This window comes from Marmota flaviventris, chromosome 3 (assembly GCF_047511675.1).
Source record: "Marmota flaviventris isolate mMarFla1 chromosome 3, mMarFla1.hap1, whole genome shotgun sequence".
Lineage (NCBI taxonomy): Eukaryota > Metazoa > Chordata > Mammalia > Rodentia > Sciuridae > Marmota > Marmota flaviventris.
Window position 1 is genome coordinate 62,096,777 of NC_092500.1, and position 27,955 is coordinate 62,124,731.

The window sequence follows — 27,955 nt, forward strand, 5'->3', positions numbered from 1 at the left end:
TTTATGTAAAATCTTAATGATTTCAAAATAATTATATGATGTAACATCTTTGGGATTTCAGTTTTCCCCAGATTTTATTATATCTTGGTACACATTTTTAGTTTTCTTTTTCAGTATATTTGAAAGTGGGAAATTGAGATTTAAAATAATAATAATAGTAATTTTTTATTTTGACCATTTTTTAAAATATCACACTATGCTTATGAAATAAAAAAGTCATATGATATATTTGTGTTATATTTTATTTGATATAGATAAGAAAATATTAAATCATATAGCTATAAATTGAAAAAGAAAGAAATATTGCAATAGTAGTAGATAACATGTGTGTCTGGGCTACCTCCTCTCCCAGCTTAATGCACCCTCTGAATTTGGTGATACTCTATCCTGATATACAACATTCATCTTTTAATGGATGACTTTAGGAAGAATCTCATTTCTGTTTGATGATGGAATTTTGCTTATGCTTAACCAGCTGTATGACTAGATGGACAGACAACATCTACCTCAAGTTTAACAGCTAACATGACAGGGGGAAAAAAGCTCCTCACCTCATGACAGCAGGAAGGCAGAGAGAGGGAGGGGGAAAAGGAGAGTGAGAGGGAGGGATAGAGAAAGAGAGAAAGGGAGAAAGCAAGGGGTCAACAAGATATAGGTCCAAAGGCACACCCCCAAGGACCAATGCCTTCAACTAGGTCCTACCTCCTACATTTTCCACCACTTCCCAATAATTCATTCAGCTATGAATCACTCAATGGATTAATCCATTGATGAGGTCAGAGCCCTCATGATCTAATCACTTCCCAAAAGCCTCACCACTGAACATTGTTGTTATGGGAACCCAACTTTTTTAACACATGAGCCTTTGAGGGACGTTCCAGATCAAAACTATAATGAACTATAATGATTACTCATGTCTCTATTTGATGAAAGAAAGAATTAGAATGAATATAATATAGACCTGTAAAATCATTATACCACAAATAATGTTAATAGGGGTTTATTGCACAATACCAATAAATGAATGAGCAGACATAACAACAAATTATATGAAATTTTCTAAGGAGACATGCTTCTAAGACCTCAAGCTTGAAACATTCCTTCATCTCTTTCACAGATTAGCTCAGTGAGCTTAATCTGTGTATGAATCACCATGTACTATTTTCCCATCAATATTAAAACAAACACATAATTTTTCTGTTTTTTCATAACTTTCTTATATCAAACATTGACTATGCATTACGTGATTATTGCAAAATACTAAATTTGAATTTGAATTTGAAATTTGAAGATAACCTTGGTGTGAATTCACCAAAATATTATGCTATTATTTATAAGTTAAAATAAATGTCCTTAGCTTGTGAATTTTATTAATTTACAGATACAGAAATCAAAGAACCAATGTCAATGCATCCATGTTTTTAAAAAAAAATTACTAAAAGTCATATACTCAATTCTGACCTTATTCCAAGCTTGTGCATTAAAAGTGAGATCTAAATAAAGAAAAATAGCAATGAAATGTTAAGAGGTAACAAACACATACACATATATCTAGATTGACTTAAGAACATTAAATTAAAATTTTGGCTTCATTAAATAATTCCATTGTTTCAGTGTACAAATGGAAATATTAATTACATAATGTAGGAAATATATTTGAGCTACAACTGTGTACAACTGTGGTCTTCTACATACTTAGTAATAATGAGCCTAAGACAGTTTCACTTTTTTGAAATAATTATCTTACTTACCATATCTTGGAAGGCTCTTTTCACCTGCTTGTTCCTTAGAGTATAGATGAATGGGTTCAATAGAGGGGCAATGGACGTATTTAGAACAGCCACTCTCTTATTAAAAGTTGCTGCATCTTTAACAGGATTTATATACATAAAAATGCAGCTTCCATATGAAAGTGAGACCACAATCATGTGAGAGGAACAGGTAGAAAAGGCTTTTTTCCTCTGGTGAACAGAAGGGAATCGCAAAATGGTCCTGATAATGTATGTGTAGAAAAGAATCACCAGCACCAAGGTGAAGATGAGGGTGACCGCAGCAAGGACAAGCTGAATCACTTCTATGAAATATGTGTCTGAACAGGATAAGTGCAACAACACAGTGTAGTCACAGCAATAATGATTGATGATGTTAGATGCACAGAAAGGCAGCTGGAGAGTCATCATATGTGGCACAATGTCAACTACAAAACCAGAGCACCAGCAACAGAACACGAGTCCAATGCAAAGTCTCCTGCTCATTAAGGTTGTGTAATGCAGGGGTCTGCAAATGGCAACATAGCGATCATAGGACATGGCTGCTAAAAGGTAAAATTCAGTATTATTGAGAGAAGGGTGAGGACTGTGACATCTGCGTATAATTTTGGATCTATTTATTTTTTCTTTGTTTGAGTCTTTCAGTTTTTATTTAATATCCTTTAAAAATCTTTTATTAGGTGCCTTAAACTGTTAGGAAATCCCCGTGATGAACTGACCTCTTTGTAATTTTGAAATCACTCTCCGTTTTCTTAATGACATTTTTGGCTCTGAAATCCACTTAATTGGTGTTAAGATAGCCATTCTAGCTTCTTTTATTCTTTTCTTGAATATGTTTCTCAGAACTTCTGCTACTTGATTTTTCCTTCTTAATTGAAGCTCCACACGCCACTCACCAAGACTTGTTATCTTTCATCTTTTAATAACAGAATTCTGATAGATATGAGATAATATCTCATGGGGGTTTCAATTTACATTTCCCTAATGAGTATTGATGTTGAACATTTCTTTTTCACATATCTGTTGGCCATTCAAATCTTCTTTTGAGAAAAGAAGGTCCTTTGCTCATTTTTAAATTGGGTTGTTTTCTTGCTTGTGGGTTGAGTTCTTTATATATTTTGGTCATATTATAAAAAGAATCACTTTGGGCTGGGGATATAGCTCAGTTGGTAGAGTGCTTGCCTCACATGCACAAGGCCATGGGTTCAATCCCCAGCACCACAAAAAAAAAAAAAAATTCACTTGCAAATGTTTTCTCCCAACCTGTTAATTGACTCTTCAATCTCGTGTTTCCATTGTTTGCAGAGACTAAAGAAAGTTTACAAAAACCAGGGATTACATATAACTACCATTAAAAGGAAACTATGGTCTAACTTCCTTTGTATTGATTATTGTATCATAGTGTTTAGAAATCTTGGAATTTCTGCATAAACAATCAGACTAATATTTGAAGACAGTTTTGTCTTCATTTTCAGTCTTTTCAGCCTTTATTTTTGTGTCTTACTGCCCTAGATAATATCTCCAACAAGAAATTAAGTAGAGTGAGAAAGCCATCACCTAACTTTAATATTAAGAAGAAAGTGTTCAGTGTTTCACCAATAAGGATGACTTGAGATGTAATTTTGTTTTGTTTTAAGATGATTTGTTTTCCATTTCTAGTTTGCCTTTGTTCTAATATTTAATGAACGTTGAATTTTGTTTTGGCAAGTCCTTTCTCTATATGTATTATGATGTTTAGACACAGAATTAAAATTTCATTATTTTTTAAAAATATTAAACTGACAGCATTCCTTGAGTAAATACTAATTTATGACATTTTTAAAATTTTCCATATTTCTAGAATTGACATATTTTAGATTTTTATTCTATATTTATGGCAGATATTATTCAATAATTTCTAATTTTATAAAAGTTTGTCATTTAGATGTCAGAGTTGGAGTATATAAGATTGTCATATACCTTATATTAGGCTATTCATATTTTCTTTTTTATATCATACCTATTATTAATATTATATCATGTATATTATTAAGGATGTACCATTAGTTCTGTGGTAATTATCTGACATAACTTTCCTATGTACATATATATGAGTGTACTACAGTGAATCTCACCATTATGCACAGCCACAAGAAGTTAATTTTTAAAAATCTATGGGTAAGTGGCAGAAATATCAATAGAGGGGAGGTGTTAAAAGGAGAGGGAAGAGGAAAGAGAGATATGAAGGTCTGAATTAGAACAGGATATATTCCAGACTTGTATAATTACGTCAAAATGGATTCTATTTATTCATGTATAAATAAAATAAATCAATAAAAATAACTATTAAACATTAAAATAAAAGAAAATATTTTTTAAAAAATGCATAAAGAGAATCTAATCATAGAGACTCCTCTGACAAACCAAACACAAGGACTTTCTGTCATTCTATAAACAACTGCTGAACTTTCCCAAAGTGACAAGGTCAGGAAAGGCTCAAAAAGACTGAGGAGCCATTGTAGGCTGGAGACTACAGAGACCATGTAACTGAATACAACAGATAATCTTGGATTGGACCCTGGACCAAAACAATGACATCATTGGGAAAGTTGGAGAAACTTGATTCTGGCCCATATGTGAGGTAATAGAGTTGCCTCCTGGTTAGCTTCTGGATTTTTAGGATGTGATGTGGTATGTATGAGAATGCTTCTGTAAAAATAAACTTATTTTTAGGAATTTCATAATATCTCCTTATACTGTAAAATGTTTCAAGAGAAAGAGAAATAGGAAAGACTGATAAAATGTCAACACTTAGGGAAACTTGACGAAGGATATTGAAAATTATCTGTAGCATTCTCTCCTTTGACTGGATTTAATATATATATAATGAATTATGTAAAAATAGAAAAATTAAAAGATGGGAAGTCAATAATTTACATTAAAATATATCTCAAAATAGTGCTTTTTAATGTTTTTAGAATTTTTTCAAAAAACAATTAGGCAATAACTAAAACACCTACCATTAAAGTACTTTGCAGGATAAGAATGAAACTTCACTAGACACTATCGAGGAAATAAGTAACTCTAACATAAAAAAAAATGGCATAGTAATTTTAAAAACTTGCTGTAGAGCAACTGCAGTTGAAGCTTTGAGTCAATAATAGTATCATGTGTTATCCTTACACAGCCTAGCCTGGGACAACGATGATACCTGTAAACATGGAAGGGAGACTAAAAGACACAAACTATTTCTACATTCTGATTTATCTCCACTTCCCTTGGAGAGATGAATTCCCAGTCAATGTAAAATGCTGTAGAATTCTGAACCTCATCACAAAATCTTTCCAACTTTCATCCTCTAAGTCCACATACAGAAGCCTACAATCTGTGACTGACTTCACCACATTCTCATTCTCTAAAATGTGTATGCAGTTCTTTCTCTCTTGGTTTACAAAGCCAGTGAATCACTAAGATCAATGTAGCACTGGGATTCAGAAGGGAAGTAGAAACCTAAATTGATATGCAAGAGAATTTTATATTCAAAATAAAAGGTAGAAAAAGATCAGAAGCCTGTGTATATGGGATTAAAATTCAGAGAGACAGGGGCTGGGGCTGGGGCTCAGTGGTAGACCACTTGCCCCTCACATGTGAGGCACTGGGTTCAATCCTCAGTACCACATAAAAATAAATAAATAAAAATAAAGTTATCATGTTCATCTATGACTAAAAAAACTATTTTAAAAAATTCAGAGAGACAGATGAAAGCAGGGAGATTTCAATGTAAAAAGTACCCCAAATAATAGTCAGAGAGGAGAAATAAGAACAGGAGATCTGTTGTATAATATAGTGACTGTAGTTAACAGCAATACCTTGTATACTTGGAAATTGCTAACAGATTAAATTTTAAGTGTTTTCACTCACAAAAAAATGATGAATACATGAAGTAATTATATTTTAATTGACTCAAGTTAGCCATTCTACATTGTATATTTATTTAAAGATAAGTATTTAAAGATAAGTATTGTACACAATAAATATACCCAATTTTGTCAATAAAAACATTAAAATTAAAAATAATATTAAAAATAACAATCACGTTGTACTTTAAGTAGCCAGTGAAAATTTTACAAGCCTGAACCTCAAGACAGTATAGAAACATCATTTGAATTCTTCAGAGGGAGCCTCTTCTCAGAACATGATACCTTAAAATGATTCTTTAACTGAGACTAGTTAAAGCTCTGATAGACTCTTTACTGCTCAGAGTAACTAGGGAAATGTGCATGGCAATGATTGAAAACTGACGCAAGAGACAGCTTACATATATCTTATAGAAAAGAAATTTTAAAATATTTAAATTTAGGTGGAAATTATTAGAACTGATAATAAATTAAGATCTTATTTGTTTCCACACAGGGGAAAAAAAAGAAAGAAAGACAAATACCAGATCTGCTCTATCTTCTCTATAGTATCTTTCATGGTGGGAACAACTTCTATCAAGGATTCAAGGATGAGTCTGACAGTTGTGACTAATAACTTCATTATCTAGAGTAGACTAAACATCTTTTATCACTTAGCAGTTTCTACAAAATAAGTCTCCCCTAACCTTAAGGTGTAAAGAATGTTAATTTATCATTGCTCCTGATTTATGGGTCACCTAGGCGATTCTACTCATCTGGATGGGATTCTCCCACATTTGGGGAGAACTATTGGTTGTAAGCTAGTCTAGAAAAGCTCCATTGAGATGAATCAGCTCAGCTTCAAGATGGCTGTCTCCAGCAAGATATTCTTTGTTCCTGTGAAAATCGATTGGGTTCCAGAGAGAGAACAGGTACATGCATAGTTTCTTGATTTTAACACTGTGGATGGTACAACGTTTCTTCTGTCCCATTATTTTTTTTTTAATTTTTATAACTTATTTATTTATTTGTTTGTTTGTTTATGTGGTGTTGAGGATCCAACCCAGTGCCTCACACATGCTAGGCAGGCAATGTACCACTGAACTACAACCCCAGCCCCTGTCCCATTATTTTTGCGAAAGCAAGTCACATTTAAAGGGAAGGGGAAATAGATACCATCCTGATGGGAAGACCAGCCAAGACACAAGACAGCCGCTTTTCTATCCATCTACCACACAGCTCATGAAGAAACACCTAATCATTTAATCAGGAGGCTAATCAGGAGGCTTTAAACAGCAGAAATTTGATCTGGAGATGCAGCTCAGTCAGTGGCAGAGTGTTTGCCTAGCCTGAGGCCCTGGGTTCCATCTTCATTAACCTCCTTTTCCTCCCCACAAACACACAAATGAAAAAAAAAAAAACACAGAAATTTATTCTTTCACATTTAGAAAACTAGGAGTCTGGAATGAAGATGTCATCAGAGATCAGATTCTTCAGGAGACTCAAGATAAAATGTCCCATCCCTCTCTCCAGTATTCTGGAGGTGACTGATAATCCTTGGTGTCTGTGGTTTATAGTTGTATCTCTACAATTTCTGCTTTCACCTTCACTTGTCTATCTTCTCTGTGTGTCTATCTCCAAATATCTCTCTTTATTTACAGTCATCAGCCATTGAATTTAGCACCCACTCTAATCTTCAATATAGCCTCATCTTAAATTGATTACATTGCCCTCTGCTATGTGTGTAAAACAGAAGGGTTGCTTCTTTCTCAGCTAAACTCCTTTTGCAAATTTGCCATGAATACTCCCAACCCACCTTCCAACTACTCTGCCATTAATAATACATATGTTATTAGTTGTTGTTGTCAAAATTTAGTATCTTATAGTTTTAGAATCTTTTCCTTTACATATGATCAAAGAGATTCTCAAATAGTGTCCATCTTGGTTATGATTAATAAGAAATGAATGAAATAACCATAAATAGATCTGAGTTTTCTCATTATGAAAAATAAGTACTTTCTTCTATCAACCATTTTCCACAAATTTGCCCATGGTTGTATATAAAGAGAAAAAATGCAACTTATCTGAAATTAAAAATATCATCATAGCATTTAGGCCCAGATTCAAAGACCCTTTGAAAAATTGTTTCTGCACTCTTTCCAGCTGCTGCCAAAACACATACACATACACACACACACACACACACACACACATATACACACACATAAGTAGTCATGTCTAATTCGTGATGGAGTCCTGTCTTTACTTATTGATGGCATGTGTGTGTATATACATGTGAATTATTTATGCCTTTATATTCATTTTGTACCTTCTGAAAGAATTCTTCTGTATGAGCTATTTTGAACTTACAAGTGATATGTATTTCTCCATGTGCAGTTTTGTATCCATCAGGATTCTTCATTGTCAAAAATCTGAAATTGCATCTTGCTGACTTAAACAGGAAAGAAATGCTGGAAAAATACTGATAGCACACATAAAATGGGGGAGAGAAATAGAAGAATTGGTAATACCAGGACCACATGCAAAATTCAAAACCACACTTCAGAATTGCTATAAGCAGCACTGCTTTGGCCACAGCTTAGGTTTGCTTTTCCAGCACTGGACATTGAGGAGCACCATGGCAGGGATTTCTTCGTAGCTCTTGGACTCTGGGAAACATTGGCATCTCATGAATCTCCACCGCCTCATTTCCCTGCATCCTTATGCAAGAATATGATTGTTTGAATTTAGGTTACATAACCAAAATTTTCTGTAAGAAATCTGGTAAAATACATATCAGTCCTTCACATCTTCTCTGTGGGAAATGTCTCTGCCTCCCACTAATGCTCATAAAATAGGAGTTCAAAGGCTAAACAGCCCCATGTGGTCACTGCCCACTCCCTTCTGAATATACTGAACTGTCACAGCATGAAGAGAACTTACATGAGTTCATACTCATGGAGGATAAAAAAAATCTCTTATGATCATATTGGTACTGACTGGTTCTGAATTCAAATTTATGAATATCTAACTCCCTAGTCTGTGAGTTCATTCCACAGTGAAATCCTATTATAACCCTATTTTATGTAACTTCTATTCTCTTCACTATCTGAAAAATCTACAAAACTGTCAGGATTCATTTATAAAGTTTATAAATGTGCATAGCTTTGTGTTTTTGTAGCCTTTATTTTAGCATTGAAGAATTTTGCTTTATCACTTTCATTTCATCATTTTATTATTTTAATTGTACTTACACTTGTCTCCAAATTTAGAGCCCCATTAGACAGTTTTATTCAGTGTCTGTTAAAGTGCAAGCATAAAGTAAAGCTACAAATCAGATTATATTCACTAATGTGACTTGAATGCCAATGAAATAAATTGAAAATGAAATTTTTTAATGCACTAAAATTATGAACAGATGTTTCCTCTTACCTCGGCTCCCATATATGTAACATGATACTGTGTAATCAAACTGATTACACAACTTTTATCTTAGCTGTGCCAAGTTTGGCCTCTGAAACCATCATTTGACACTCAAGGAAGCTTCAAGGAAACATTTTCAGAATTGTTTATAAATTAATATTAAATAATGTTATTTAATATTATGAGGGCATACATTTGAAAGTGGCTTATGGAATTTTCAAAAGGTTTTTTGGGGTTTTTGAAAAGTTTGGGGGGGGGGTTTGTTTTGTTTACTGTAACCAAAGAGTCAATAGTATTACTATAAAAACAATGAAGAAACTATTTGCTGTGCTCCAAGGAAAACTCTAAAGTTTCTGTTAGTAATTAAAATGTAAATTAGATGCCACTTATTTAGGAAAATAACTCAATGAATAAATCTTTTCAATCATCTCTCTGGACATAGTAGTGATACTATTAATAAGCTGCTGGAACTTTCAAGAAAAAAAATCAAATAATTTGAATCTAAAAAGTGAGTCCCATAAAGACTTTGTGGTTCTGTAATTTTATAAGTCAATTTTAATAAAACTAGTTGAAACATAATTATACTACCAATTTTCTGTTAAAAGCTTCAGAGTTTAAATTACACAGGAGACTCAATAGGTGCATGATTTATGAACATTTTTTGCTTGCATCTAACAGGAAGTAATTAATTTTATTTTTCCATTCAGTATTGTATGTATAACTAAAATGTACCATTTTTATATGGAATATCTACTATGTGTTTTCTTTATTACTGTGAGAATAACATCAAACATTTAGCTAGTGTTTGCTATATGTCAGGTAAGGTCATCTCACATACTACTTACTCTATGTTTTACTATGATAGTTTATAACCACCTACACATACACTACTAAATTGATTTTTACAGTCTTACCTTTTACTCATGAGCCATATCCAGCTGGTAGAAAAGCATTGTGATTGAGTCTTGGTCATTAAACTTAGTTAATATTCATTTAAGAATATTTGTGTTACGCTTTAAAAACTAAGACAGTTTAAGAAGATATAAAGAAACATGTAGTTCCTACCTCAAATTTCCATTATACTCAATAAATATGTACTTAGCATATCACAATCAAACTAAAATAGCACAAGTTACAAATTTTTAGTGAGTTACAGTTTCTGGAAAATTGACAAAGAATTATAGAGGGTGATTACTAATTAAAGAAAAAGTTATACAATTAATAGAAGCATTGGTTAATAATGACAAAGAAGAAGAGATATCATTATGCCCAAGTTGTATCTTCAAACATAATAATACTACATGAAATATGAGATTTTTCAAAATTAAATTTGACTCAATATGAATTTTATCTTTGCTGTTACTTTCAAAGTCAAGTTCTCATGTTGGTAATGATTTTGCCATGATAAAAATGCAACTAAATTTTTTATTTTATTTATTTATTTACTTTTGGTACTGATGATTGAACTCAGGGGCACTCAACCACTGAACCACATCCCCAGCCCTATTTTGTTTTTTGTTTTTTTTTTTTATTTAGAAACAGGGTCTCACTAAATTGCTTAGCACCTCACCTTTGCTGAGGCTGGGTTTGAACTCATGATCCTCCTGCCTCAGCCTCCAGAGCAACTGGGAATACAGGCGTGCACAACTATGCACACATTTTCTAATGCTAATTTGTCTTTCCTGAAAAATAAAAGACATAATAGGATCTATCTCTTGACTTATTTCAGGGGTGCATATTAAAAACCGTGCCTGAACAAACCATGTTTGCTGTTATTATCTCTTTTGTTTACTATGCTGTCATGTAAATGTTTGTCATTTAAATTATAAGATCAGCTGATTACTAAATAATTAATGACTGATTTAGCCAATGATCAAAAGTCGAGAATCATGTCACCCAATACTAATATTATTTTTATTAAATAACCTCTTTAATATGCAACCCATATAAAGAATTTACATCATGAATTCTTGGCAACTATAAATTTCATCATTTAATGAATTGTTTAAAAGTCACTTAAAACATGCTACAAGACTCATCTTTATATCACATCAGCTGCAGAATACGTAGTGGTTAATTAAAGGTATTTATATTCACCTTTGTAATTTTTCTTACCCTTTTCCATCCTGCTGGCTATTCCACAGAAGGCTAATCTTTACATACTGCATCAAGGAATATTCTCATCCTCCCTCTCAGATCTGGTTTGGCCATGAACAATAGACTTGAGAGAATCAGAACAGAACACTAGGAAGTCTGTCTTTCTCTCCCAAAGAACACAGCTCCTGCTAGGTAGATTTTTTTATACAGATGATCCTCCCCAACTTGATATGGTATTTTGACTTTGCAGTGGTGTGAAAGCAGCATACATTCAGTAGAAATCATGATTCAGATTTTGAATTTTGATCTTTTTAGCAGACTGGAGATATGATATATAATACTCTTTTCTGATGCAGGGCTGCTCAGCAACCTGCAGCTCCCAGTCAGCCATATGATCATGAAAGGGAGCAAGGAATAATCTATAATGTGCTGTACTGCTAAGCTATAAGGTTCAGTAGATTGGGTGTATTAAATGTTCTTTCAATTTATGATATTTTCAATTTGCAATGTTTTTTTCGAGACTTATTCTCATCAAAAGTTCAAAAGCATCTGTTGTACATTTACCTAGGTAATACTCCTTCTCCTTGCCCACTAATACCAAAGGTGTGACGTTTCTACTGGTGGAATAAGAGCAACTCTTCCACTCCCTTTTGATCTTTTCAAGTAGGCTCTACTGTCCATACATTTTTTAGAGACATTTTACATGACAGAACTTAAAACACGTCTAACTTCTGCAAGACTTTCCGAGTGACTGCTCTCTTAACGGCTCCTTTGACTTCATTGTTCCTCAAGCTGTAGATGATGGGGTTTAACATAGGTGTGATGACTGTGTAGGACAAAGACACTAGCTTCTTGCTCTCAGGAGACTGGTTGGATTTGGGCCGCAAATAGGTCAGGCTAGCTGTTCCATAGAAGAGGGATACCACAATGAGATGTGAAGAACACGTAGAAAACGCCTTCTGGCGACCAGTAGCTGAGGGCATCCTCAGAATGGTCGTGATAATACGGGTGTAGGAAACCAAAATGAGGGAAAACGGAAACATGATAAATAATAGGGTGGAAGCAAGGGCTTGCATTTCGTACATGGTTGTGTCCTCAGTGACAAGTTTCAAGACTGGAGGACCATCACAAAAAAAATGGTCGACAGCATTTGGTCCACAGAAGGGTAGAGCCATCATCCAAGCTGTCTGTAGCATAGACACAGGGACACCAGACATCCAAGAGCCTATGGCCATCCACAAGCAGAGGGACCTGTTCATTATGACTGAGTAACGGAGAGGGTTACAGATAGCCACAAAGCGATCATAAGCCATCATAGAGAGAAGAAAACATTCCGAGCTACCAAAGAAGAAGAAGAAGTACATCTGTGTCCCACAGCCCACAAAAGAGATGATTTTCCTTGGTGATACTAGATCTACCAGCATCTTCGGCACCATGACCAGGGTGAAACAAACTTCGAGAAGTGATAGGTTTCGGAGAAAGAAGTACATGGGTGTTTGAAGAGCAGGATCCATACTGGTAACTGTGACAATAAGAAAATTCCCTAACAAAGTGACCGTATAGATGGCCAGGAATAAAATGAAGAGGGAAACTTGCATTTTAGGGTTGCTTGTAAAACCAAGAAGAATAAATTCAGTAACTCTGGTGTGATTCTCACAAGCCATACCAGAGGCAATTTCTCTCAAATAATCCAGTTATGTGCATCAAAAGGCATCCAATCAACAGATATAATTTCAAAATAACAGTAAAATTCTTAAATATACCTCTCTTCTCTGTTGTCTTCCTTTCCTTTTAGTAAAGCACTGAGAACTTTTACAGTAAGATAAAACTATAGGGAAAGGAATATTTTGTAGAAATTTTGTCACCTTGGTGCAAGTTTTCTCTCAGCAGTAGTTAGTGTCTGCAGCTCATATTCTTCACTAGAGACATGATATTTTGGAGGAGTAAATAGAAGAGTTTAAACACATTAGAATCAAAATACAATCATTTACTAATTTTTAAATGATATCAGAGAGCAATAGAGATAAATAATGAGCTAGTTTGCCTTTTAAATTTTGAAGAAATTTAAATAATTATTTATATTATATAAATTATGTTTCTACTAACTGAAGTGCACTTCACAGCATTTTGTCCAGTATATGCACAGATATACTAAAACACACGTGTGCACACACACATGACACAAACTTAGTAAATGAACATAATGCATGCTTATGATTTTGGTGCTTTTCTGAAGCCCCTAATGGGCCTTGAGGTTTATGTGATTTTAGTTATTTTCTCTAACATGATTTGACTTCACTGGGACTTCATTTTTTTATTATGTACATGGTTATAGACATATGTTTAAATTGGGATTTAAAAAATTCTGAACAAAAATAACTTGTAATAGAAAAGTCAACACTCATCTTTACTGCTAGGCACCAAAATATCTCTGCTCATGTTCATCCATCTTCTCCAAAACTACATGGTCAAAAGGGGGACCTAGTCACTTTCTAAAGTATTTCGGCTCATAAAAGAGCAAATTAAACTAGTATGAACTCAAACACTGTATCTTATTTGGATTAAAATATCTAACCAATAGTAGAATTACACAAAAAAATTTTATAAATATCACTTAGCAATAGAATACCAAACATTAGCAATTGAAAAAACATGTCTTTGTACCTGAAATGAATGAATTTTTAATTTTTAAAATATTGAGCTTAGGTAAATATTGCATCAACTATTATACATTTTGTCTAATTTAATTCAGAAAAAAACTTTACAGTCAAAATAATATTTAAAATCAATTTTACCTCTTGATATAAGAAGCTGAAAACTCATAGCATATAGAGTCTTCTAAAATAAATGCTCATTGGAAGAATTCTATACTTTCATTGTACTGTAAAAATACACTATTTGAGAACATTTCACCTGTTTGTATATTGAAAGTTCTCAAATCAATGTCCTCTACAGCACAAGAAAGGATCAACTCGAATGATCTCAGGCTGTACACTCCTAAAATACCCCAGAATAATTTAAGTACCAGATGGGATGATTATACTTATTATCCTTTCACCAGTACTGCCTTCATTCTCAATATCATTAATAGCAACAACTGCATCAGTAGTCTTGGTATATTCAGCAAAGCTTATAAGAAGTCTTCATATGTATTATGCTAACTAATATTTTGGAACAATTCTAAACTTTTTATAAGGTTCTAAAAATGCTTCATCATTTGTTTCCAAAAAAAAAAAAAATTGGTGAAGATGTCAAGACTTCATAGTACACTTACAATATTCAGTGTATCCTAAAATGCCTCAACTTTTACTGCATCTCAGAATTCTGATGTCAGATAGCAATACTAAGATGATGGCTATGTTTTCTTTCATATGTGGAAGCTAGAGAGGAAAAAGTAAATAAAAGGGCAGGGATCTCATGAAAATAGAAGGGAGACCAGTAGGGTAAAAGATAGAAAATCCGGGGGATTGAGGTCGGGAGGTAGTGGGTAATGAAACAGACCAAATTATGCTATATGCAAGTATGAATGTATCATAATGAATCCTAATATTGTGTATAGTTATAATGCACAAATAAAAAGTTTTAAATAAGATAAAACTCATATGAAATGCTATCTGAATAATCTAACCTTCATATACTTTCATAGACTCAGATTTGGGCAGTTTGAATTTGATTTATTGGGACACAATAATTTTGACCTTAAAATGTTAATTTATGCTAATTATTAGTTTAAAATATCATTTTTATTTTTAAAAGTAGGATGAGTAGGGGAGCAATTGCTCTGAGGAGGCATTAAAGGACTTTTTGCAGAATAAAAGGTCCTATTTGCAAAAACACATCTCTAAGCCAGATTACAGTCTACATGGTTCTTATCATCACAAATATTTATTTCAGTTTTATCTTTCTTGAGCAACTGTTTATATATTTTAGTTAAATTAAGGTATAAGAAGAATCACAAAGTGCTTCAAGAAAACTCGGCAATGTTTGGGATGGGTCCTTGGCACCCAGTGTTAATAGAGTCCAGCATCTAGATAATGAAATAGTTCTATCACTACCATTATGAGTTATTTTTGCATTATTCATACTTTGTTTTCATCCCTTTAATGCAGCACTATGCTCATGTGTACTCACTTAACATCAAATTGAACATGGTATATCACAGATGGAACTTTAGAATGACAGGTGGAGAAGCACACAATATTTAAGCCAATGAAGGTAGTATGATTATCTCTTAGTTGTTTTATGTACAAGAGAGTTTAAATGATGCCTTACAGTAAATATTATTTTATATAAAAAGTCCACATAAAAATAAATTAATGTAACTACTTATTATGCAATGTAATGTGAATGTAGGAATAATAGTATAGAAGAAAAAAAAATTCTTGTCCTTCAGTAATCAGGTCTACAGTGTACCAATGTTATTAAATATGAAAAAGCTACACACAAGTTGTCAATTTCTTGATTTTTGAAATTAATGCATATATTCTACCTTGCCTGGCATATTTAGATTTAATAAAGGTTTGGAGAACTAGAGATTCATAAAATCACAGAATGTACCTCCAAATGTCCTTCTCAGTCTTTCTGTGGCTTAAAAACCTTATAACACTGAATATATCCTTCAATCAAAAAAAGAGATTCTGCAGTATTAATGTTACAGTCACTAATGCAAATTTGTACTGATGGCTTTTTTAAACTTTCAAAAGTTGTCTTGTTGCCATATTTATCACGTAGCAAAATAGAGGCTGTTTTACTTGTTGTGTGGTGTTTTAATAATGTGATAGTCATTTAGTTAACTCCACTAACTTAGTTGCCTAGGTACCAAAGGGGTCAAAAAAGATTTTTATGTCCAATTAAGCAACCCAATTTTGACTGGTTTTTCCTAGGAAATATATTTTTTGCCTATCATTCTAGATAGACATCTTAAATGTATACTCATAAAAATCATAATGGATTAATGTTATTACATTATCAGTATTCAAGATGCAATGTGAAGCTAGATCGTCATTAAATTTGTCTAAATGGAACAACATTTCTAACACACTATATGTAGATGAGTAAATAACCCCAGTGGCTATAATATATAAAATTACTTAAATACATAACAATTGCTATATATTAACATTCTATAACTTTTCAGACAATTTAAGGGTTCCATTATCTTTTGTCTATTTTTGTTTTAATAAAAAATAAAGTTATTACTTTTTCTGTAATTAAACAGATTTATTATTGATTTGGAGGGGAAGTACCTGTAATATAAAATGCAAGTGTGTCTAAAAATTGAGGCACAAAATAAAGCATAAAGAAGTATCTGGATATCACTTACCAAATAAAAACTCATACTTCTTCTTTAATTAGAATTCTGCTCATTTTTTAAAATGTGATATTTTCTGAGAAACATTTACTGATCTTGAAATTTATAGCTCAAATCTTCAGAATGAATCAAACAGTCTATCCGTGGAAACTTGCTTTCCATTGGCACTAAATGGTTGATACGTTTTATTAACAGTATTTAAAAATGTGACTGGCCTTGGGGAAATGATCCCTGGAACATTAAAATGACTACTGTTAATTAAACAACCTTTTATCTCATAGGGGAGAATATAAAATGTTCATAGAAGCATCCATATTTTCTGTGTAATGATGGCACTTCAGTACCTGTTTGACAATACTGAGCTACTGGACACACTGTTTAAGCCTCTTGGAACTATCAGTATTAATAGGGCGAGAACATATGAAGAGTATAGATTTTAATTTCCCCTGAAAGATTTTCACACATTTTTCTGATTCAATAATTCTAAATTCTGATTCAATACTGATAACAGATTGATAGCATGCACTTAAATTTTGCAAGATTTTCAAAATTTTATTTTTTTTAATTTTATTGGTGCATTCTAATCATACATAATAGTTGGATTTATGGTGATATATTCACACATGCACAAAGCATTATTTGATCTACTTCATTTCCATATCTCCTCTTTCTTTCTCCAGGTCCCCTTTCTCTGCTTTACTGATATCCCCTCTTTTCATGAGGTCCCTTTTCCCACCCCCTTCCTTTTTCTATGTCTAGCTTTCATATATGAGAGAAAACACATGACCTTTGAGTTTCTGAGTTTGGCTAATCTCACTTAGCATGATGTTCTTCAGTTCTAAATCTTTACCATTTTCTTGCAAATGCCATAATTGTAATTCATTTATTATTTTTTTTATTTTAAGCATAATTTTGTAATAATTCTTAAAGTGATTAAATGCACTAAACTAAGCTAATAATTGGCATGTATTTTGTTGTTGTTTGATACCTTTAGTAAGTTAACTATTGGTATGTTTTACTTAGTAAATAAAACCAGGATTCATATATTATTACATGGCAGTAGTATCTTATAATGTCTAAATGGTTAAAGTCACAAAGAAGTATTGGGAATTTTTTATCCTTGGCCATTTTTATTCTGAGGCTATTTTAATCTAGATAAATAACATTAAATTTTGAAGTATAATGAGCTAACAAAACTATAGAAATAACTCATTTCATTTCATCTTATTTATTGCATAATAAAATATATTAGGTATATACAAAGAGTATAGTCACAAATTAGTGCAATGGGATGATTCAAGAAATTCTAATGAAATATTTAGGGGGGAAGAAAAGCCATGAAATACCCCCAGGAGTTTAAGGTCAACATATGCATGAACAGGGGCCTTCACAAATGCTAGACAGGATGGCTTATTACTTTCATTTTACCTCCTTCCAGAAAAAAAATGGATGCTTCCTAAATGTGTAAAATTTAGAGGAAAAATTCTTTTATCTTTATTTTCTCGGGAAACCAAATAAGAGTAGTAATAGGTTAATTATTTTTCCTTTTTTAAATTCTCCATGGAGTACATGTATGTGTGTATATATATATATATATATATGGACAACTTAAATACACACACACACACACAGATGTGTGTGTGTGTGTTTGTGTGTGTGTCCCTAGCCATTTCAAAGTTAAGACATATTTGGAGCTGGGGATGTGGTAGAACATTTCCCTAGCATGTATGAGGTCCTAGGTTTAATCTCCAGCATGGACCAAAAAAAAAGAAAAAAAGTATTTATTCTGTCTCCATTCACATCAGTCCCAAATACGTAATTATACACCATACTAAAGGGAATGTTTATAATACTGAGCAAAAAAATCAAGTAAAAAAACAGTCCATTCCTGAACCATGAACCAAGCTTTTATTTTATTAAAAAGAAAAATCAAACAAAATATTCTTATAACCTCAGCAAGAATGCCATGAAAATCCCCTTCTGAAAAACAGTTAAAACTTCAGTGGAGCCAGTTCCGCATTAGCTACTCCTAAATAATAATCACACATGTATCCTTCACATAACTCAAGTGCACATACACATATGCATACACACACACACACACACAAAAAAAAAACAGATGCACAATCATCACTACAGAGTAGCACATTCCTTTATCAAAAGTTCCCTTGGCCAGCTGCTGTGGTGGGGGCCTGGTGCAGTGACTCCGGAGGCTGAGGAAGTAGGGTAGAAAGGATGGTAGACACCAGTCTCAAAAAATTTAAAGGACTGAGGATGTGGTTGAACACCCTTGGGTTCAATCCCCGGTACCAAAAACAAAATAAATGAACAACAAAAATATTTCCTTAAGTTAAAGTGTATGATTCATTCATTGATTACATATTACTGCCACCTTGTGGGTGATTCATCTTAATTATTTTAGCTAAGACTTTTTCACATCACGATTTTGTATTTCCCTGGGGGGAAAAAAAGTCGATTATTCTTTTCCTATAGACATATTGGTTCACCTACCAACTGGTAGACAGACTGTTAAGTGGTAACTTTGAAGACTAACAATAGAAAGACTCCTATCTCCAAAAGACTGCATTGTCAAATTCTCCTTTGGTGAAATTCATTTTTGAGAAAATAAAGAATGAAGAAATGTCAGCAAGAGAGGCTATTTAATGGCTTCATGAAACACATCAAAAAGTGACCTCACTTGTTCTAGTATTTGGTCCACAGACTTGAGTTTCAGAAAATAAATTTAAAGTTATTTCAAAGTTTGTCTTCCATTTGGGAATAAGGAACACAAGTCAAACTCATCTAAAAGTAGAGTTTAAACACTAAAACTTTATAAATAAAAAGGGTATATAAAATACCATTTTGTACTTTAAACTGGGGACTGTATATTTTTAATAAGCTGACTATCCATTCTCTACTAACTTGAAAGTTACTCTTTTTTTTAGAGAGAGAGAGATTTTTTTAATATTTATTTTTTAGTTTTTGGTGGACGCAACATCTTTATTTTATTTTTGTGTGGTGCTGAGGATCAAACCCAGCACCCCACACATGCCAGGCGAGCATGCTACCGCTTGAGCCACATCCCCAGCCTGAAAGTTACTCTTTAGTAGTCAATTCACTCAAGTAACTAAAAACATCTAAGCATAACACCACATAGCCCACTCAATAAATGGGTAAATAAATGAAACAGACATTTTTCTAAAGAAGAAATTCAAATAGCCAACAAATATATGAATAAAAAATGTTCGACATGTTTAGCAATCAGGGAAATGCAAATCAAAATTACATTAAAATTTCATCCCACTCCAGTTAGAATGACAATCATCAAGAATATAAATATTAATAAATGCTGGCAAGGATGCTGGGGAAAAGGAACACTTATACACTATTTGTGTGATTATAAATTAGTACAGCCACTATGGAGATCAGTACAGAAATTCCTCAAAAGACTAGAAATCACCATATGATACAACCATATCACTCCTCAGTATTTATCCAAAAGAATTAAAGTGGGCAAACTATACAAGTGATACATGGATAACCATCTTTATAGCAGGGCAACTCACAATAGCCCACTCATGAAGTCAACCTAGGTGTTTGTAAAGAGATGAATGGATAAAGGAAATGTTGTGTGTACACCCTGGAGCTTTATTCAGCCACAGAAGACCAAAATGATGTGATTTATAGAAAAATTGATGGAACTCAAGAACTTTATGCTAAATGAGATAAATCAGACTCAGAAAGTCAAGATTATATGGTTTTGCTGATATTTGGAAGATAGAAAATGGAAAGGCAAAGGAACCTCATGAAAATAGAAAAGAGACTAGTTAGCTAGAGGAAGGGGATCAGGAGGGAGAAGGGAATGAAAGTGAGGGGAAGGAGGGGAAGAGACAGTGAAACAGACCAAACTGTGAGTTGTGCACATATGAATTTATTACAGTGAATCCCATTCTTATGTAAAACCACAATGCACCAACTAAAAAATAATAAAATAGAATTAAAAATACTGAATGCCCTTATGAGAACTTTCTCATACAGACTTTGGAAATTTGTGTTTATCGTCAATTTACAAGAATAGTTAATATCCCTTTTAAAATATCAGAATACTTTTGTGTTCTTTCCATATTCTGTCCCTCAGACAGCATTAAATAAGCAATTCAGTATACAAGTACTATAGAATTTTTCTTTTAATATGCTTATGACAAACAGTCAAATCCTAACCATCAATAGTAAGGAAAGACAGTTAAGTGGATATAAGACCAACTGCAAATATAAATGATTTGGATGTCCATTGACATTTCATTATTTTTGCCTAACTATATAATTTTAAACAAAGTAATTAGCAATTATTTCCTTTAAAGAAAAGTGGTGACTACCCTTGTTTTACAGGAAAATTTTGAGGGTAATCAATAATTCATCAGTTAATAAAAAATAAATGATTCTAGTCAAGCATCTATGACAGAGCTCTAGCACAATGAAGATCATAAGCATTAGGTTCATTTTCCCTTGGTAATCCTGTTCTTTTTTCATAATAGAGACCACGGTATCTTCAAACCAGATGAATATAGATAAGCACCAATTCTTCAAAATTATTCCTAATAAAAATTTTTGTTAATAATAAGACTTATGGATTCAAATAATGTTCTAAGTGTTTTTTGTTTACTTATTCCTTTTTCCTTTTCAGTGCTGGTCATCAAACTCAGGCCTCCTGCATGCTGGACAAGTGCTCTGCCACTCAGTGTCATTCCAATCCCTGTTACTCCTTTCGTTTTCACAAAAGTTTAATGAAGCAAAAAATATTCATATTTCCACTTTATAGATGAAGACACGGACACAAAGGAAGCTTTTTAATTGCCCCAAATCAGTTATTAAGCTGAGAATGAAGGTAAATATTTAAGCATTCTGACACCAAAAACCATTTTTTATTTATTTTGTGGTCGTTCTTTTTAGTTATACATGACAATAGAATTTAGAAATATCATACATACATGGAGTATAACTTCCTTTTCTTGTGGTTGTACATGATGTGGAGTTACACTCATCATGTATTCATATAAGAACATAGGAAAGTTATATCCAATTCAGTCTGTTGTGTTTCCTATTCCCAATGCCCCGTTTCCCGACGGTATTGGGTTACCCTGGATGTCAAATTTTGACCTGCACTCACTACTCCAATGATTTCCTTTATGACATCGAGGACAAATGCCAAGCATCCCTCTGCCAGCACCCTCGCTCCTTTCAGGGCAGTTTCTCCTTATATGTCCCTCTTTCCCACACTTAAAACACCCCTTAGAGTGGGTTCCCCTGTTATCAGATTTTTGCATTCCAGTCTTAAGGGCAGCAGCCAAAACCTGACCAATAATATGAGGCCCATCTATATCTTTGCATGCTCGAATCATGTCATCTATACTTTTGGCCCGGGAGGACTTAATAGCATTTTGGCAGTAAGTGTTAGCGTTTTCATATGCCAGTTGTCTAATGAGTGGCATAGCCTGTTCCAGATTAGGGAATATTTTTCCAGCCGCCTGCATTAGGCGGGCTATAAAGTCTGAATAAGGTTCAGAGGGCCCTTGAGAGATCTTGGAAATTTTTGCTTCAGTCTTAGAAACGGGCAGGGCTTTCCAGGCATGGACCGCAGCTGAGGCTATCTGAGCATAGACCCCCAGGATCATAATTAATTTGCTGATTTATGACAGGATATTGTCCCGAGCCTGTTAACATTTCGAGGTTATGCCGTGGGAAGCCGGCGTCCTGATTGACTCGGGCTAGCTCGGGACACCTCTCTTGATTTTCACTTTTCCACAACAAAAAATCCCCTCCGGACAACACAGCCCTGCGAAGCTGTTGCCAAACTAAATCCCAATCATTGTTATTGAGAAAGCCTCCCACCATACAAAAAGCACAGATAAGATGGAAGGATCTGGCTACAGGGAAGTGGCAACCCCCTGCTCCACTCTTGGCTAGAGTGAGAGGAGCTGTATGTGTCTTCCCTCCAGGGACGGAAAAACCCATTTGGATCCCAGAGCGCTGCACCAGACCGGTGAATGAAAATTCAAGACAAAATGAAGTTCCCAAGATGGCTGATCCTGCCGCTGTTGTTCCCACCCCTTCAAGTGAGTGCCGAGACACACCTCATGAGCTGGACCCCGCTTGTGGCATTCCTTCTGGACAGGTTTGTTGAAGGAGGGCTTGACCCCCCACCTGGGAATGTTCATGAATATCTTTTTGGAGCCCCTTGTGAGTGTAAGGGAGGGCCCCGGCACTCGGCCCCCTCTGGTTATACCCAGAGCGTTGATTGTGGGACTAAAGTAGCCTACATGGCGGCTGAACTCAATCAAAACATCGGAGGATTTGAGCAACCAAAATGGGTATGTGTCAATAAGCCCGGACTTAATGTCCCCAGTTCGACCGAGACTCTTGGAAGCTGTTCCGCCACTTGTCATTACACCCCGGCGATGCACATCTCCTGTTATACATCAGCCTCAATTTGTGTTAATAATCAAGGAAAACAGTATTTTGAGGCCATCCTAACTAACACCCGTGGAGAAGGGGGGACCACTTATAATTTTATTCCTTTTCTTTTTTTTTTTTTTTTTTTTTTTTTTTTTTTTTTTTTTTTTTTTTTTTTATTTTATTTTTTATTGTTGGCTGTTCAAAACATTACATAGTTCTTGATATATCATATTTCACAATTTGATTCAAGTGGGTTATGAGCTCCCATTTTTACCCCATATACAGATTGCAGAATCACATCAGTTACACATCCATTGATTTACATATTGCCATACTAGTGTCTGTTGTATTCTGCTGTCTTTCCTATCCTCTACTATCCCCCCTCCCCTCCCCTCCCCTCTTCTCTCTCTGCCCCCTTTACTGACATTCGTTTGTCCCCCTTGTATTATTTTTCCCCTTCCCCTCACTTCCTCTTGTATGTACTTTTGTATACCTCTGAGGGTCTCCTTCCATTTCCATGCATTTTCCCTTCTCTCTCCCTTTCCCTCCCACCTCTCATCCCTGTTTAATGTTAATCTTCTTCTCATGCTCTTCGACCCTACTCTGTTCTTAGCTACTTATTCCTTTTCTTGGTGACCGGGAGGAGAAGGCATCACGACTCGGTTAACGGAGGCAGGATGTGAGGGTGTCGTGGGTAAACCCTCCTGCTGGCCCATGCAGGCCCCCATCGGAGTCTCTGATGGAGGGGGACCCACTGATGCTATCAAACACCTTCAGGTGATTAAGCTTTTAAAGCCGGAGATCCCTAAGCCTACATACCACCCCTTGATATTGCCCAAATCCCAGATTCCTGATTTAGATGCCAATACATTACATATCCTAGAAACCACCCTTTTCTTACTTAACAGTTCCAATCCTACCCTTGCTGGTGATTGCTGGCTCTGCATGACGGCAGGTACAGTCATGCCATTGGCAGTCCCCATTAATTATACCATTGATGATGACAACACATGTCAATCTGGGCTACCCTTTAAGGTGCAGCCTCTAGGTGGTTTTATGTCTTGCCTTCTGGGCATGATGCAAAATAATACCTATGATGTTGATGTTGGAGTCTCTTCCTTTGGGAACTGCTCATTAGTAAAGAATTACTCTTCACCTACTCCGTCCATTTGTCCCCCTAATGGTACAGTTTTTATGTGTGGTGGAAATTTAGCTTTTCCCGGGCTCCCAGCAAATTGGACTGGTGGTTGCGTTCTGGCATTACTGCTTCCTGATATCACGATTATTTCAGGAGATGAACCCCTACCCATTCCTAGCCTAGACACCCTAGTTAGAAGACACAAGAGAGCTGTTCAGGCCTTACCACTCCTTGTTGGCCTTGGAATAACCGGTGCTGTGGGCACAGGCACAGCTGGACTGGGTACGGCGGGCTATACATTCTTATCGCCGTCTATCTCAGCAGCTTATAGATGATGTGCAGACCCTATCTGGCACTATTAGGGACCTACAAGACCAAATTGACTCTTTGGCAGAAGTGGTCCTCCAAAATAGGCGAGGCCTAGACTTACTGACTGCCAATCAGGGGGGAATCTGTTTAGCCTTAGGAGAAAGGTGCTGCTTCTATGCCAACAAATCAGGCATAGTTCGCACTAAAATCAAGGAGCTTCAAGAAGACCTAGAGAAAAGGAGAAAAGAATTATTCGAGAACCCTCTTTGGACTGTGATGAATGGGTTCCTGCCCTACCTTCTTCCCCTCCTGGGGCCCTTACTGGGTCTTCTTTTGATTGCAACCTTGGGACCTTGTGTTGCAAATAGGATAACTCAATTCATTAAGGACCAGATTAACATTTTAACCTCCAAGCCAATACAGGTTCACTACCAACGCCTGGAGATGGACGACTCCGCCCACGAGGTGTACTTACGACCCATCCAGAGATGAGATGTAACTGGACAGGAGCCAATACCCGAGCCCTCCTATGTATGCCTGCTTTTGCCCAGGTCCCTAATTACCCTGCTGACTTGGGGCCGTCATCCCAGACCCTTACGTTCAGAAAGCTCCCTGGTCATAGCTATCCCACTGGCAAAGATGATGACTGGGATCCGCAGTTGTGTCCTGCTGGCCATGACATCCTAACTGAAAAGTGTCCGTTTACATAGGACAAGAGCTGATCTTGTAGTACCCAGTGATGGGCAACTTCCACGCTTGCACTGCAACCTAAGCCAGGGGAATGGGCCTCCCCAGAGACGGGTAAGCACTGCAGGGGCGGTGGACGACCTAAGACAGGGGCTACTTGATTCCCATTGACATGCAAAAAACAAAAAAGGGGGACTTGCTGGTAGCAGGCCCGCCCTGGCCCCTGGGGACTCAACCCCCAGTTCTTTGTTATGCATGTCAATGTGGCCAGCTCACAAGGCCAGTGACGCAGGCTTGCGGTTCCCTGTTTATCTGCCTGGAGCACATGTGTCTCTCGGGAACATCTTGACCTGTTTGAGCCTCCTGATAGGGGACGGTGACGTGATGGTAACCCAAGGACGCAGTTATTACTCTTCCCTCCTCACTTTTGAGTGATTTCCCGCAGCTGTTAAAAAGATATATAAGGGGAACAAATTTGGCAATAAAGCACGCACATGCTCCCTCCTGGATGAAGAACCTTGGTGTCCTGTGTATTTTTAACCCCGCAGTCCTGCGCCGGACTCGGCTCCGTTAACCGGACGCGGCAGTGGAGCACTCGCCTAACGTGTGAGGCCCTGAGTTATAGCCTCAGCACTGCAAACAACAACAAAAACATAGTGAATGACAGTCATAACTAATCTGATCCTGTTGTTTTTCTCTAGCTACTTATTCTTTCTCTAGTCCTTCATGGCCAAATGTCTCTAAATTGTTGCTTCTGTTAGTTTTCTTAACTTTTTAAGTTTCTTTTACTCAAGTATAACTTCAATCTGATTCATGCTTTTGCCTGTCTTTCAAATTCATGTGCAAGTAGAAATCAAAGGATTATTGAAAAGTATCATTTCACAACTTCTCAGAAATATTTGGCACAGTTAATCATCCCTGTTTAAGTATTCTCCTTGCCTTCAAAAACAGCACATTTCCACAATCTACTCTTTCATATCAAGGATCTCTCTTCTTCTTCTTCTCCTTCTCCTTCTCCTTCTCTCTCTCTCTCTCTCTCTCTCTCTCTCTCTCTCTCTCTCTCTCTCTCTCCCTAGTAGGACCACTCACAGCCTCATGGATTAGAGAAGGACAAGAGGTATGAGAGGTATCATCGTGGGATCTGGAGCTTGTTTTGGTGGCCATTATCTTACCAAATATCCAAGGCAGATCTAAGGCAGCATGAGGAGACTTTTGACTTTTCCATCTTTAACACCTCACATCCAGGCATATTCCCATATTATTATTTTTTTAATATTATCCCTTGATTTTAAAACAAGATTGAGAAACAACACAGGGTCCAGGTGGAGTTAAAGCAAGAGACCTAAAACAATGAAACAGCAAAGATTCCGCTCAACTGGAAGACTGCCACCTGGCCACTTTGGTATCGTCATACCTCTGAGTCAAAAGGCTACAGAGGAAGTTATGGTGTTGGTTGGTGATGGACCCAAATTATTTGGCAAATGAAAAACTATCTGACTTTCAACCTTGAAAATGTTAAGTAAGGTTGAAGAGATAGGAGATGACATTATCCATAAAAGCTACTATCCCAAAGTATTTGTGCCAATTAAAAAAGAGCAAATTTGTGTCTCTAATGAAGTGGTTTGAATATAGAATAAGAATTTTATCTCAATAATTATTTTTCTATCTTTCATTTTCTGACTAAGGGGAGTCAGAAATTCCAAAACTCCAGGGTAGAGCTGTATATCACACAGACATTTTACACAAGAGAAATGTAAATTATGTCCTGTCAACTCCTTTCTTATTGTTCAACTTTGCCATGAATCATCGATTTTTTAAAATCAATGCTAAAACTATTATTTTTCTTAAAGTAGCCTTCACAAACACAAATGTAACATTTTTTTTTCACTGAAGACTGTTAGTGGAAATTCCAAGAACATATTCACATGGAGCATGTTTAGATGTGCTTAATTTTTCAAAATTATGAGTAAAACATTCCTCATGTCCCACTACTTAAACTGAATTGGTTAGACTATTTTATTATTTCTTTCTCTATTTATGTTCACTTAGTCCTGTGAGTAAACAATGAAATATACGATCAGGTTTTAAAGTACTTGTTCATCAGAGAATCCATTATTTTAAATATTTGAGTCTTTCATACAAGGTGGTAAGAAGCTACTCAATTTGCCCTTATAATTAAAAACCTCCAATCCCCTTGAAAATGCACATTGAGGAATATCTTTGGACCTCACTTTTTACTTTCTGCATACTTTAATTGACTTGAAGCAGTTGGTTATTTCCTTTATGTGTTTTCCAATACAAAACGCCTCCTTTGTAATAAACATAAAAGAGATTTGGATTTGAAGATTTTCTCTATAGAATTCTGTTCAAAATCCTCTTTATCTTTTAACATGCTTTAATATGATTCACTAACAGTCAAGGCAATTATTTTATTTTTGGCAATGCTAAGGGGTAGTGGTGATTACTATTCCAAGTGTTGTTAACAATCATGTGGTACATGTCCAGACACCAAATAATCACACAAGAGCAGTTGTTATTTATTTTATTAATACTGATTAACTTTGATTAAAAAAATTGTTTTAAGTTACTTTGAGACATTAATCTATACTCGAAAATTAATTTTTCAAGGGAATTTATTGTATTTCTTGCAATTGTAATTCTACTTTCAGCCATATTTCAGTGTTCCTCATGCTCTGACTCCTTATACTCAAGTAAAGAACATTAATTAAAATATTATTGAGAAGAAAGTTAAGTCCTACAGACAGGTATAGTGTGCATGGTATTGGCTTTCAGTCCTGAAAAACAATTTTTGTGGTTGTTGTTACTATTTTTAGCACATTTTAATTATACAGAACAGTGTGCTTCATTGTGACATATTCTTACAGGCATAAAA

The 27,955-nt window shown here is 35.2% G+C and overlaps 1 protein-coding gene across 1 annotated transcript; it reads right to left on the reverse strand.

The window, feature by feature from the left end:
• Window positions 1-11,877: 11,877 nt before the first annotated feature.
• On the reverse strand, window positions 11,878-12,828 carry Or10a7 (olfactory receptor family 10 subfamily A member 7). Its single transcript, XM_027949693.2, has one exon. It carries the CDS (start codon window positions 12,826-12,828, stop codon window positions 11,878-11,880), a length of 951 nt encoding a protein of 316 aa, XP_027805494.1.
• Window positions 12,829-27,955: the final 15,127 nt, after the last annotated feature.